Source organism: Eumetopias jubatus, unplaced genomic scaffold (genome assembly GCF_037043125.1).
Source record: "Eumetopias jubatus isolate StellerSeaLion01/CBP00866 unplaced genomic scaffold, mEumJub1_p1.0 scaffold_13, whole genome shotgun sequence".
Lineage (NCBI taxonomy): Eukaryota > Metazoa > Chordata > Mammalia > Carnivora > Otariidae > Eumetopias > Eumetopias jubatus.
The window spans coordinates 5157163-5170605 of record NW_028274819.1 but is presented as its reverse complement, the minus strand read 5'-3'; the positions used below and the strand labels follow the sequence as shown (position 1 = coordinate 5170605).

The 13443-nt window shown below is 57.9% G+C and overlaps 1 protein-coding gene across 2 annotated transcripts; it reads right to left on the bottom strand.

Annotated features, from left to right (window-relative positions):
- Positions 1–1264: 1264 nt before the first annotated feature.
- On the bottom strand, positions 1265–11143 carry UNC93B1 (unc-93B1 regulator of TLR signaling). Of its 2 annotated transcripts, none has more exons than XM_028118105.2 (11): positions 10984–11143; positions 10616–10757; positions 9931–10084; positions 7279–7440; positions 6933–7065; positions 6511–6604; positions 5801–5925; positions 5141–5323; positions 4426–4699; positions 2786–2904; positions 1265–2034 (listed from the first exon to the last, which is right to left on the bottom strand). In XM_028118105.2, exons 1-11 carry the CDS (start codon positions 11077–11079, stop codon positions 1702–1704), a joined length of 1815 nt encoding a protein of 604 aa, XP_027973906.1. In that variant the 5' UTR covers positions 11080–11143; the 3' UTR covers positions 1265–1701. The 2 variants fall into 2 exon arrangements, with proteins under 2 accessions (XP_027973906.1, XP_027973907.1); XM_028118106.2 differs by having other exon boundaries at positions 9931–10073; positions 10984–11136.
- Positions 11144–13443: the final 2300 nt, after the last annotated feature.

Below are 13443 nucleotides of genomic sequence, written 5' to 3'. Positions count from 1 at the left end.
CCCCGACACAGAGTCAGGGGTCCGTGTGTGGGTCTCATCCACGTGCCAGGAACAGCGAGGGGGTGTGTGGAGTCTTCTAATGGGGAACTCACCTGCCACGAGGGGCGTGATCAGAAACCATGCTCCCCTCCCAAGTGGCTGCTCCCCGTTCCTGGGCCACCTTCCCATCTGTTCAACATCAGAGTCTTTGTCTAGTGTCCAGATGGATGTCAGAAATGACTCTGGAGCGTGACAAATTGCAGACCTATTCCTGCCCTCTTTCCACCTTGCCCAGCACACCCAGGGGTCCACACTCCTCTGAAGAGCACCCAGTCCTGCATTCAGAGGCTTGTTATCCAAGTGTCTGATTGCCCAGCTCTGACCAGAGTTTAGCTGGAATACTGCCAGGAGGATGTTGTCACATCTGCTGCCGGAGAACCTGCCTTTCCACCCGGATGCTGATGGGGAAATGGAAGGACAGTGCGGGCACTCACTGGGGCTACAGGTCCCATGATGCGACCCTGTCTGGGTCTGCTGGTCAGTGAAAGTCTGAGGGATCAGGGAGGAAGTTTTTGGTTCTTCACCTGCCTGAGCGTGCAGGCCACCTGGTAGGGAGGCTGGGGAGGCGACCTGTGGCCCTGGCTTTAGCTGTCGCCTTCCCTGTCCTCCATGACTGCAGGACCCCAGAATTTGCCAGACAACCTGCTAACTGGCTTATGGTGGTTTGCAGAGACCCGGGGCTATGGGGGGGTGGGGGCACTTCTCAGGAGTCACAGACCATAGATCTCACCTTCGCTAGTACTGGGCCCAGAAAGAATGCAGCCGGTCCTCTGGGCAAGGGATACCCAGGGTCCAGTGAGGGAGTCACTGTAGGTACACGGTGGCTGACGTTCCTTGAGCGCTTTCTCTGTGCCAGCTCTGCACTAACCCGGGGGGTCCCAACATTCTCAGTTCCTGGCACTCGGTGCTCAGTAATTTTCCACAGTGCTCCTCGGCTAAAAGGAATATCGAACAGGCAGCCCCCTCACACTCTCTGCTGCGGCCCCTGCAGGCCAACCCAGGCGCTTGTGTCCCGGGTGGATGGGGGTGGCACTGGCAAAAACAAGCAGGGGTGGGGTGGGTGGGGGCGGGGCTTCCAGGAGGGAGGGCAGCCCGGTGGGCGGGGCCTAGGGGATCCTCCCCCTCAGCGGGGGTCCAGGGGTCCGAAATCAGTGGCCCAGCAGGTCAAGCGGGCACACATCCGGGGCGCTCCTTACCCCCACAGACTGACACTTCCCAGTCGGGATAATACAAAACCTCTTTATTTCTCATTTTTTATAAAAAAAAGTCGTGCCTCTTGACGGACCGCGGGGATAAGATGTGCAAAGCGCGCGACACACCCTGCCGAGGCCCGAGCGGAGAGGTGCGCTGGGGCGGGACCGGGGGGGGGGGGGGGCGCTGCGGCTGGAGGACCTCCGTCCCCTCTCCGACCTGGGCAGGGGTCGTGGAGAGCGGCCCCGGAGCGGGGGAGAGTCAGCTGTGCTGTGTCTCCAACCCTCGGCCGGGCCCAGGGGTCTTAAAGCTCCACACCGCGTAGGAGGGGCCACGGGGCCGCTCCCGTGGGACGTTCTGGAACCTGCGTTCCGGGGAGAAGGTCCTTCCTGGAGATGGCGCAGTCACAACCTCCCCCTCACCCCCACCCCGAGACAAGGTAAACCGAGGCCGGCGAGTAGGCTGGGCCCCTCACTGCTCCTCGGGCCCGTCGCCTCCCAGGGCCTGTTCGTAGGGGCAGGGCCGGCGGCAGGGGCCGGCTGGCTCGGGGCCGGGCCGGGGCCCCGCGGGCGGCGCCTCCTCCTCCACGCCGTCCGCCGGGCCGCCGCCGCCGCCGCCGCGCTCGCCCTCCGCGTCGCTCTCGTCGGAGTTGTCCTCCTCCAGGTAGCGGTAGCCGCGCACCTTGTGCTGCGGCCGCGGGATGCGGGGCTGGCGCGGGACCGCGCCCCGCTGCAGCTTCTGCTCCATCCACAGGTACGAGGCCGCGGCCGCCACCAGAGTCAGCAGGAGCACCACCAGCTTGGCCTGCGGGCACAGACCGGGATGCAGGGGACCCGGGGGCCACCGAGCCCGCGCCTTTCCGGGCCGGCCCCTGGCGGATAGGCCCACTCGCGTCCCGCATCTCCCCGCGCAGTTCCTCTTCTGTCCCGACAGCTCAGCACCCTCCGCACCCTCCGCACCCTCCCACCGGTAAGGCTCAAAGCCCAGCTCCGCCCTTCACTGGGGCTAAGACCACTGTGTCCCTGACACGCAGGGACCATAAGAAATGCCTCTCCGAGGATTTTGACCGTAACCCACAGCCAAATAGAATTCCCCATCATAACAGTACATACACACATATAAGCACCATATTCCCTGCTCTCTTCCATTTCGTTTTTTCAAATGTTGGTGGGGACCTGCTAGACTGACCCACCAGTAGGTGGAAGCAGAGAATGAGGAAGCCTGCTCCCTGCTGGCCAGGAAGGGACAGCTCAGAGCTGACATCTGGTGAACAGGTCATCAAACGACCTGCAAGGTGGCTGGGAGGCACCCACCAGGAAAGAGAAAACTTGAACCCCTTCAGGGAATGGGTAAACTGAGGACCGTGGGCAGTGAGACCGTAAGCAGGTCCTGGGTTTGGGGCCACTCAGTGGGCTTGACCTAGGACCCAGCCCTCAGGGAGTGGTACCCTTCCGGGGCTGTGAGGCTACGGTGGGCTCTCAGAAAGTATCTGTGACCTAGGGGCTGGCAGGTGGGGTGCCTAACCCCTCCGAGAGCCTCCTCCCACCAGGCTCACCTTCATGGGCAGGCTTGAGCCCAGGTACACAGCGAAGATGGCCACGGCCTGCCACCAGTGGTAGATGGTGAAAATGAAGTCTTGCCTTTCTTTGTCTTCATATAAGATTCCCAAGAGTGCTGCAGGTGGGCAGGACAGGGCAGGAAGGGGAGAGGCGTCATCCTGGGCCCAGAGGGGCTGATCTCCCACCTGGCACCCTCGCCCTAGGCCCAGCATTGGGCTAGTCTCAGCCCTTGGCCTTGGCATGCCTAGAAAGCCCTTGTGAACAGGTCCTGGCCTGCCCCCTGGTAGAAACCCTGGTTGTTATGCGGCCTGGGGAGCTGAGCAGAGGCAGGAACAGGAACCTAGCTGCGGGGGTACAGTTGGGGCTCTCTCTAGAAAACATGTGCAGCCTCAAGAGTGGAAAGCTCTATGTGCACTCATCTCCTGTCCTCTCTCGGGCCGCAGGGGCATAATGCCAGGCCTTCAGAGGCTGTTTCTCCTCAGCCAGGGCTCAGGGAGGGCAAACTGCTTGCAGCAACAAGCTTTCTGCAAATCAGACCTGAAGTTGGGAGGTCTGAACTATTTCTCAAGGAATCCTCCCTGGGGCGGGAAGAAAGAGTGGACAGGGAGTCCAGAGACACAGATTTTACTCTCAGGACCGTAAAGTGCAGAGAATTAGTACGGAGATGAGGATTCAAATGTTGGCTCTAGGGTTGACTCAGGGTAAGTTAACTCCATGGCCAGTTTTCCTGCCTGTAAAATGAGATGACATGTATTATATGTTGTGTTCTGAGGTTGTAATGCAAAGCCCACACAGCACCTGGCAAATTGCACCCTCACCGGCCACTTGGGACATTAACATCCTTGCCCTAAGGCCTTGCAGTGTGACTATACCTCTTGGGGCTGCTGGGAAGGGACAGGGAGCCCCCAGGGTTCACAAGGAGGGGGCAGGAAGCAGAACTGGGCAGGTAGAAGGGGATGCCAGGTCCAGGCCCAAGTCCAGACTTGTTGTGGACCTGAGCTACCCAGGCTGGATGCTACCCAGAGCTGGCTGCCTCTGAAGAGCAGCAAAGAGAGTGTAGCCCGGCGTGTGGGGCTCCGTGCCCGATGACAAGTACAGACGACTGACTCTCCGATGGGGGTTCTGATGGGGTCTCCTGAGCCAGCCCCTGCCCTCCACCACATCACACCTCCAGGGGTGATTTTCAAAACTGTTAACAGCACTGGCCCCTCAGAACAGACGCCGATGAGGAAGACCCAAAGAGCTGCACCTGCGTGTACCAGCTGTGTGTCACTGGCATATGCCCACCTGTGGGCAGAAGCATCACACTGCTGAACTCTGACCCACCCCCTCCTTTCTGCAAACAGGGCTCTACTTCCCAATGCCCCTGCCCCAGCAGCCCAGCCTCAGGACGTGCACCCTGCCACTCTGCAGACTACTGTTGGGGCTTCATGCCTGCTCCCAGCTCTTTCCCATTAAAGGCCCTATAGGGGGGCACCAGGGTGGCTTAGTCGGTGAGTATCTACCTCCACCATAACGGACCCCCAGGGTAGCCATGGGATCCCATGTCTGTCCCTGGGATGTCTGTGCTCCTCCCCCACCACCCCAAGGTAGCCGCAGGGTCCCCTGCCATCCCAGCGCCCACGGCTATACTCACTGCTGAGCCCGGTCTTATTGAGGGCACTGCCCACACCCCAGAGGACAGCTGCTACGTGGAGGATCCAAATGTGTTGCAGGACCCGGGGCGCGGGGGCCCAGAAAAAGAGGCCGAGAGTGAGGAGCAGGTGCAGGCCGGCCCCAGCCACCAGGGGCACCGCACGTGGCAGCCACAGCCCCAGGAGGCCCAGGACCGAGGAGGCCGAGGCGCCCAGGCTGTAAGCCACGAGGATATAGGCCAGGCGTTCGAGCCCCACTGAGCACACACCATAGCCCTGCGGGGGGGGGACAAGGGTGAGTGTTAGCGGTCCTCTCTGGGCCACCTGAGGGCTAACTCCCTCTAAGGTTCATGGGAGGGTTCTGAGGGCACAGACAGGAGAAGAGGCTTGGACAGTGTCCCCAGATACCAAGGCTGCACCCCGCATGGAACCTCACGCTTTATGGGTGTTATCCCATCCCAGCGGTGTAACACCTCTGAGAGTAGGCATCGCGGTTGGCATCACTTCACAGGTAAGGAAATTGACGCCCAGAGAGCTGAAAATAATTTGCCTAAGGCACAGGAGTGGGGGAAGCCAGGAAAGAGAAGCAAGGGGGAGGCGACTATCTGGGACACACCTGTACATACTTATACATATATTCAAAACCTATTCATCTTTTATCCCAAATACAAATTTAACCGCAAGTCCTGTATTTTACGCTACGCAGGCTGTACTTACCAGGGCGAGACCAGTGCAGGCAAAGAGCACCTCGAAGCCGCTGTAGATAAAGAAGGGCACGAGGTGCCGCAGGCGGAAGTCGCGCACGTGCTTGAAGGGCAGCTGGAAGATGTTGCCCCAGCCCACGCTGCGCAGGTCGATCTCCTCAGTGGGCCGGTAGGCGGCGCCGCACAGGCCCAGCACCTGCGGACCCACGAGCTGAGCAGGTGGGCGGGGGGGGGAGGGGCAGGGTGGCCCGGCCCCCTCACCCTAGGCCCCGCCCTGGGCACACCCACAGCCCTGGGTCCCGCCTCCCGGCCCCGCCCCCAGACGCTCTCACAGATCTCGGCCGGGCTTCCCAGCTCCGCCTCCGGGAGGAGGCCACGCCCAGGCCCCCCAACACCTTAATTCGGACCCTGTCTTCAGTTCCACCCCGGACCAGGCTTGGTTCCCTTCCCCTTGGCCTCTGGGATTCCAACTCCCGGTTCAGTCCCGAGCCTCTAGCCTGGCCACTAGGTTCAGGCCCCCTCCCCAGGACTCAGCCCTGGCTCCCAGCTCAGACCAGGACTCCAAGCCATAACCTTGCCCGGGCTGCCAGCAATGCGCCCAGATCGCACCCCTTGCTCCCCGCCTCGGTCCCCAGACTTCATCGACTCTGCGCCACCCCATCCTGGGCCGCACCAGCAGCATGGCCAGGAAGGCCACCGCCATGAGCACACTCTCCACCACAATGAGGTTTCCGCTCCGTGGTAACGTCCGCAGAACGGTCTTGTTGAAGCCGATGAGGATGCCCTGGCTGTTAGTACCTGGAGAGAGGTGGGTGGGGGATGGGGAAATGGAGCACACTGTAAACTCAACCACAAAGAAATGGAGCAAGGTGGGCGGGTGGAGGGGAGGGTTAGAGGTGGTGGGCGAGGGCAGTGCTTGCAAAGGCAGGGTTCATTTGGGAAGCAGTTTGGAGGTGAGGGCCACTGGGCCTGGACAAGCAGCAAAGGGCGGAGCGCCTCCCCCCCCCCCCCCTTGCTGCTCTAGTGCCTGGAGGCTGGACGGGGCGGTGGGGATGCCAGTCCACCCCCCAACCCCAAACGTTCACCCTGCAGTGACTGAGCTCTGAGGGTATGTGTGGCCCTGGGAGATATCCCCCAGAAGCCTCAGCCCAGACGGCACCTCTTCCGGGCAGTCTTCCCTGATGCACCCTGTCCCCATGAGGCTGGGTCTGATGTCCTAACTGCATACTCCTACAGGGCCCTATGCCTTGTCCACTAGGTTCTCAGCCCTGAACCTGTGGGCAAGGGCATCCTCTCTGGGCACTCTCAAGAGCCCAGTGTCCGCTCGAGGACTCAGTGGGGGAGGTGAGCAGGCCTTGGGGACCCCACCCCATGAGGACTAACCGCAGCTCTGCACGTTGTAGAGTGTGTGGTTCAGGTCATACAGGTAGTGGTTCAGGAAGTAGATCATGGGCAGCTGGGCACAAGCGAAGCTCAGCTGTGGGCAGGAGGGCAGCTTGGGCTGGGCTCAGAACCAGGCAGGGGGCACAGGCATGATCTGGAAGGGGTCTGGGCACAGCCTTGGCAGAACAGGAGCCCTCCCACCTCGGGGGGCAGCCTCGTGGCAGGAGGGAATGCCCTGGGCAGGAGGACTTTCTCCCGCACAGGGAGGGGATGAGGTCTCGGTCACTAGAGATAAAATAAGCAGAGGTTGGGCTCGAGAAAGGGCAGCGGGACTAGACGGATGAACACACCGGGATGGGCTCCAGCGTGTGGGTTCTGGGCCTGGAGTACCCTCCCCCAGTGGCCCCGTAGGTGGTACTCACATGGAAGAAGCTATAGAAGATTGCTTGGAAGACCAGGAGATACGGCGCGTGGGAGCCCCGTGGCGGGCGTTGCTGGGGGCTCTGCTCATCCCGCTCCTTATAGTGGGCGTACTCGTAGTACTTCTGAGCCATCCTGGACCACAAAGGAGAGAAAGCTTCCCCCAGTCCGACCCCTACCAGATGTCTCTGCTTCCTGCACTCACGGCTATGGGCTATGTCTCATGGATGGGGAAACTGAAGCCCGAAAGGCAGAAAGCGCTGCCCAAGGTCCCCCAACTAAGGTCGGCATTGCAGCAGAGACTCAGCCAGGTCTCCAGCCTCCCGCCCTGATGCCCACCAGGCTCACCTGGTGATGTAGTTGCCCATGGAGGCCCATAGAGGCACAATGGCCATGCCCAGGGCCACGGCTGAGGGCACGAGTGTGTAGTAGCGCTCCCAGTAGTTGGTGGAGACGAAGAGGGCATAGATGCCCACAGCCAGGAACATCATCCACTTGGTGCCAAAAAACCTGTGGGCAGTGGGAGGGATGCTGGCACCACGAGCCTACCCAGACTGCTGTGGCGGCCTGAAACCAGGGTGGCCCCAGCCCCAGGTCCCAGCTCATGAGGTGGTACGAGGTGGGGAGCAATCCCTGGCCTTGGGGTCAGGGGCTCTAAGATGGAGTAGCAGAGATATGGCCTTGCTGGTGGTCTCAGGGGAGCCCTGTGTCTACACACTTCAGTTTCACAGCTCAATGTGGGCACAGAGACCAAACCACAGCTTCTCAGGGCTGTCGCAAGGAAGGGAGGACATGGGGGAGGGTGATGAGTCAGTGGTCTGTGGGCACAGCCAGCCCTCATTTGTGTTCTGGGCTGACTGGCCTATCCCCTCCTCCATCCAATCTCCTGTACTGTGACTTCAGGGCGCCCAGGAACACAGCCCAAACTGGAGGGTCGGGTACAGGGCCAGTATCTCTTCCTCCCTGCCCATTGCTCTTGAGGTCCCACTGTGCTCATGCGGGAAGTTTCTTCCCCACTAGCTCCTAGGACAACAGCCTTGCTGACTCCGAGGAAATGTCACACTGTGTTTAAAGGTGGCTGATCAGTGACCGGATAAGGGTCCATTCAGGGCATGGATGTTCGGCAAACTAAAAACCACTACCAGGAACTTTGGGGTGTTTTGAGTATTTGTGCTCATTAGTTCCTTTCTTTGCCTTGGTTTCCAGGAAGCTCAAAGCCAAATGACCCTAATTTTCCGATACAATTACTTTCTCTTCTATTACAGGGGGCCCTGGTTCTTTTATTATCCATATTTTGCCATGTAAAATAAGTAGACAAGCAGCCTACTCTGATCTATTTGGGGGAGAGCAAGTCACAAAAAATGTACTATACATTTTGATGGAGTAAACAAGCAAAAAGTAAAAATACTAACATTCATTGCTGGTGAGGCTGTGGTTTAAAAAATGATGCACATGGCCCATGGTCATGCAGACTGGCATAGCCCTTTAGAAAATTAGCCCAGTAGTTTGGGCAAGGAGCAAACTTGGGGTGGGGGACTCAAACTTTCAGACTGCCAGGTGCTGCCTGTGGGACCTGGGCAAGCTGCTGAATGTCTCAGCTTCTCCATGTCCATTAGAGCGCCTACCTCGGATTGTAGGAAATGAGGTAGCATTTACAAAGTGCCCGGCACATGGAAAACAAAATAAGAGTTAGCTGTTATTATCAATAGTGATATGTCTAAAGAGCCATAAAACCTTTCATATACATCTACTCTGCTAAGGCCACTGCTAGAAATTTATCATTGCAGTTTTTTTTGTTTTTTGTTTTTTTTTTAAGAAGGAAAGAGCTAGGGGCGCCTGGGTGGCTCAGTCAGTTAAGCGTCTGACTTCAGCTCAGGTCATGATCCCAGGGTCCTGGGATCGAGACCCGCGTCCCACTGGGCACTTAGTGGGGAGTCTGCTTCTCCCTTTCCCTCTCCCTCTCTCTCTCCCCGTGCTCATGTTCTCTCTCTCTCTCTCAAATAAATAAATAAAATATTTTCTAAAAAAAGAGGAAAGAGGTACAAATACAAAGTGAATGTGCAAAAAGGAGAGGGAGCTGAATGTCCAACTCTGAGGCATGGTTAGGTGCCCCCATCTCTGCAGAGGGTGCTACCCTCATAAAGTCCTCAGTGTGAAGACAGAGGAGCAGGCCAAGATGTGTGTCGTGAAAGGAAAGAAAGTAAAAGTGAACGTTGCACATGCTCTTGTGACAAGGACATAAACGTTACCCATCTGTGCTGGGGGGACAACAAACAGATGACTTACTGGCGGGCTTCGGAAGGATTTTCTTTTTTCTGATTTTAGTTGTGATTCTAATGTTGTTTATACAATTATGTTAAAGGAGTTTTGGGTTTTTTGGGGTTTGGAGGGTTTGTTTGTTTGGTTTTTGGTTTAAGATAGAGAAACTAAAACCCATCTAACTTGTCTGCTAGTCTCTGGGTCTCATCTGAGCAGAGACCTTCCTCCTGGTGGGGAGGGTGCTTGTGGAGGGGAGTTTTGCACTGGCCAGGAGGCTGGACCAGACGCCTCCAAGGCTCGGGTCCAGAGTAAACCCTCTGGGGCACTCAGTCCTGCCTTTTCAGTGAGAAAGTCCCTCAATGCTGAGCACAGCCGGTAAGGCCAGGCTTGGTGCCTGGGCCTTGTTGGCTTATCATATTCTCTCCAGAGATTCCACAGCCCTGATACCAAAGGTCACTCACCGTAGCTCCAGGCCACGGAGGAGGGCACAAAGCAATCAATGCCACGTGAGGCAAGCTGAGGGAAGGAGCCAGAGCGAATCTCTGTTGTGTCAAATGTGCCCTCCGGTGAAGCTCCTGCTTCCTTCCCCAAACCCAGGTTCTCCCCTTCTCTCTCACCCCTCCAGGGAGGCAAGGCCTCTCCCCAGCTCCCTGCCTCCAAGAACACCATGGGCCAACAGCCCTTGCACCCCTTCAACATCTGGGTGACGTCCCAGCCCTGCTGGGGACAGCAGCAGCGCACCTGATGAGCACAGGTGTGTAGAGCAAAGCGGCGATGGGCGTCACGTTGATGCCCATCAGCATCTTGCTGTCAATGTCGGGCAGCCCCATGTTGCCGTACTTCACCTCGCGGTAGGTCTCGTCGTAGTGCAGGATCAGCTGCATCTGCAGGAGGCCTGGTAATAGGGAGGGCATGACGGGGGCAGCCTAACCCTGGCGGCGACACAACGGGGGCTAGCCACGAGCTTGAAGGGAGCTCCGGTCGCCAAAGGAGTCCCCGATTCCAATGCCCCTGAGGACAGAGAGGGCTGCCCGGACTGGGCCAAGAGTCCTGACAGCCAGTGAATCCAAAACCACCCGCCCACACACACTCACTCTCTCTCTCTCTCTCTCTCTCTCTCACACACACACACACACACACACACACGTGCAGCGCTCCAGATCTGGAAGGCCGCACACCTGCCCAGGGCGCCCAGTCCTGCCCACACGCTCACGAAGGCTCTGGCTGGGAACCAGGAACGCTGCACGGGGACCCCACCTCCGTGTGGTGGGGCCACAGCTGCAGCTACGAGGCGGCCTTTGGGGAAGTGAAAGAGGAAGGGAGGCCAACTGGCCCCTAAGGTTTCTCCTTCCCTGACCGGGGCTGGGAAGGGCGGCCGGGGCGGGGAGCCGGGGCTTCTGGCGCGGGAGCCCGCGGGGCCGCCTACCCAGGTAGACGCCGTAGGTGAGCGTGCCGCCCGCGCTGGCCGCCAGCACGTTCTTGAGCACGCCGAGGCGCTTGCGGCGGTAGTAGCGGCGCTCTTCCTCCTCCTCGTTGTAGTTGGGGTACGCGCCCACCAGCTCGTCCAGCTGCGGGGCATGCACGGCGCTCGCACCCGGGCAGGGGCCATCGCACTCCCGCCCGGGAGGCCCCGGGTCCTCTCCCCCGCCCCCCCACCTCCCCGTCCCCGCTGCCCGGCCCCCCGCGGCCCCCCCCCCCCACGGCCCACCCCGGGGGCTGCCTCGCACCCCCCGCCGGGGAGGCCCCCCTCCCTCCGCGTCCTCGCACCCTCTCACAGACCCCGTCCCCGCTCACCGGAGCCCCGGGCCCGTCGGGGACCCCGAGCCGATCCTCATCTCCCTGCGGCCCCGCGGTCCCCGCCACCCGGTAGAGCGGCGGCACCGCCTCCATGGCCTGACCCCGCCGGAGCACTGGCGGCGGCCGCCCCGGGTGTGAGCAGCCCGCCGAGCACTTCCTCCCGGCGGCCGGGACCTGCCCCCGCCCCGCCCCGCCCCGCCCCGCGGGCCGCCCCTTGGCGAGGGGCGTGTCCAGGGCGTCTGGGCGCGCGCGGGGGTGGGGGGCGTGGCCGCGTGGCCCGGGGCCGCCGGGACCCGGCCTCAGGGACCTGAGATGTGAGTCCGAATCTTCACGCAGCCGCTTGCTGGCTTTGCGACTTTGGGAACTCACTTCACCTCTCTGTGCCTGTTTTCTCACTCAGCACTGCTTCCCAGGGCTGTTGCCGGATTACTAAATGAATGCGGAGCCTTAGACAAGGGCCAGGCCCATAATAGGGTCCCCGCAGTGCTACCACTGTCATCCCTAGCCCCACCTCCAGCCCCATGCGGCGTGCTTGCAGGTCAGCAAAGAGCCCCCATAGTAGCCCCACCGCGGACTCCTACGGCACGGGACTTGACAGCCCGTGCCCACCGCCCGCGCGCCCTCCAGTTTCAGTTTGGCATCTACAGGTGGGAGTTCTGGCAGGGGCGGTGGGAGGCTGAGGACTCCCGTGGGTCGACCTCCGACCTCCGGGTCCAGAGCCTCCCCGCTGGGTCTGGGCTGCAGCGAGTCCGCGAAGTTCTTGCCTTTCAGGAGCTGAGGCTCCCCGGCACTGGCTATCACCCTGGTTGGAAACACCTCGGATGCTTTTAAAAATATACAGTTCCCAGGTCAGACTCTTCAACAAATGGTGTTGGGAAACCTAAATAAGCACACGCAGGAAAATGAAATTGGACCCCCATTTATACCCTCACAAAATTTAATTGGAAATGGATCAAAGGCTTAAACATAAGACCTGAATCCATAAAACTCCTAGAAGAAAACAGGGGAGAAGCTCCTTGGCATTGGTCTTGGAAAGAGTCTTCAGATATAACACCAAAAGCATGAACAACACAAAAAAAATCAACAGGTGGAACTACCTCAAACTCAAAAGCTTCTGCACTGCAAAAGAAACCATTAAAATAAAAGGCAATCTACAGAATGGGAGAGAATATTTGTAAACCACATATCAGGTAAGGGGTTCCAAAATTTATAAAGAATTCATACAACTCAACAGCAAAAAAACAAACACTCTGATTTTAAAATGGGCGGAAGAATTAACTAGACATTTTTTTCCAAAGAAGACAACCCAATGGCCAACAGATCTATGAAAAGGTGCCACTAATCAGAGAAAAACAAATCAAAACCACACCTGTAAAAATGGCTATCAATCAAGAAGATAAGCAATAACAAGTGTTGGTGAGGATGTAGAGGAAAAGGGACTCCTGTGCACTGTTGGAATGGTAAACTAGTCCAGCCATTTTGGAGAATAGTCTGGAGTTCCTCCGAAACTCACAACAGAACTACCATATGATCTAGCAATCCCTTATATCCAAAGGAAATGAAAACGGGTTATCAAAAATATATCTACACTCCCATGTTACTGCAGTATTATTTTTTTAAGATTTTATTTACTTATTTATTTTAGAGGGGGGTGGGGCAGAGGGGGAGAGGGAGAGAGAGAATCCCAAGCCGACTTCCTGCTGAGCGCGGAGCCCACATGAGGCTCAATCCCACAACCCTGAGATCATGACCTGAGCCAAAATCAAGAGTCAGACGCGCAACCAATTGAGGCACCCAGGGGTCCCCACTGCAGTATTATTTACAATTGCCAAGATACGCAAACAACCTAAGTGTCCACCCACGGCTGGTGGATAAAGGAAATGTGGTGCACATAAATACAATGACCTGCCTTTCAGCTATAAGGAAAAAGAGGAAATTCTGCCATTTGCAACAACACGGATGGACCTCCAAAGATATGATGCTAAGGGAAACATGTCAGATGGAGAAACACAAGCATGGTATGATGTGTCTTCTAGGTGGAATCTAAAAATGGCATCAAAACTGACTCCAAAAGCCAGAGTGGAATGCTGGCTACCAGCCCCAGGGCTGGGGGCATGGGAGAGGCGTTGTTCAAAGGTACATACCAGCAACTGGAAGATAAATGAATCCTAGAAATGGAAGACACGGTGCAGGGATTACAGACAACCAAACTGTATGATAAACAGCAAGTCTGCTAAGAGCCTAGGTCTCCATTATTCTCACCGCTAGAGGAAATGATAACTCTGAGATGTGACAGAGGTGTTAGCTAGCACTACGTTGGCAATCAAGTTGCAACATAAATGTGTCACATCAGTATGTTGTACACCTGAAACTTATACAATATTATAAGTCAATTATATCTCAATTAAAAAAAAAATGTCCAGGGCCCCTGGGTGGCTCAGTTGGTTAAGCGACTGC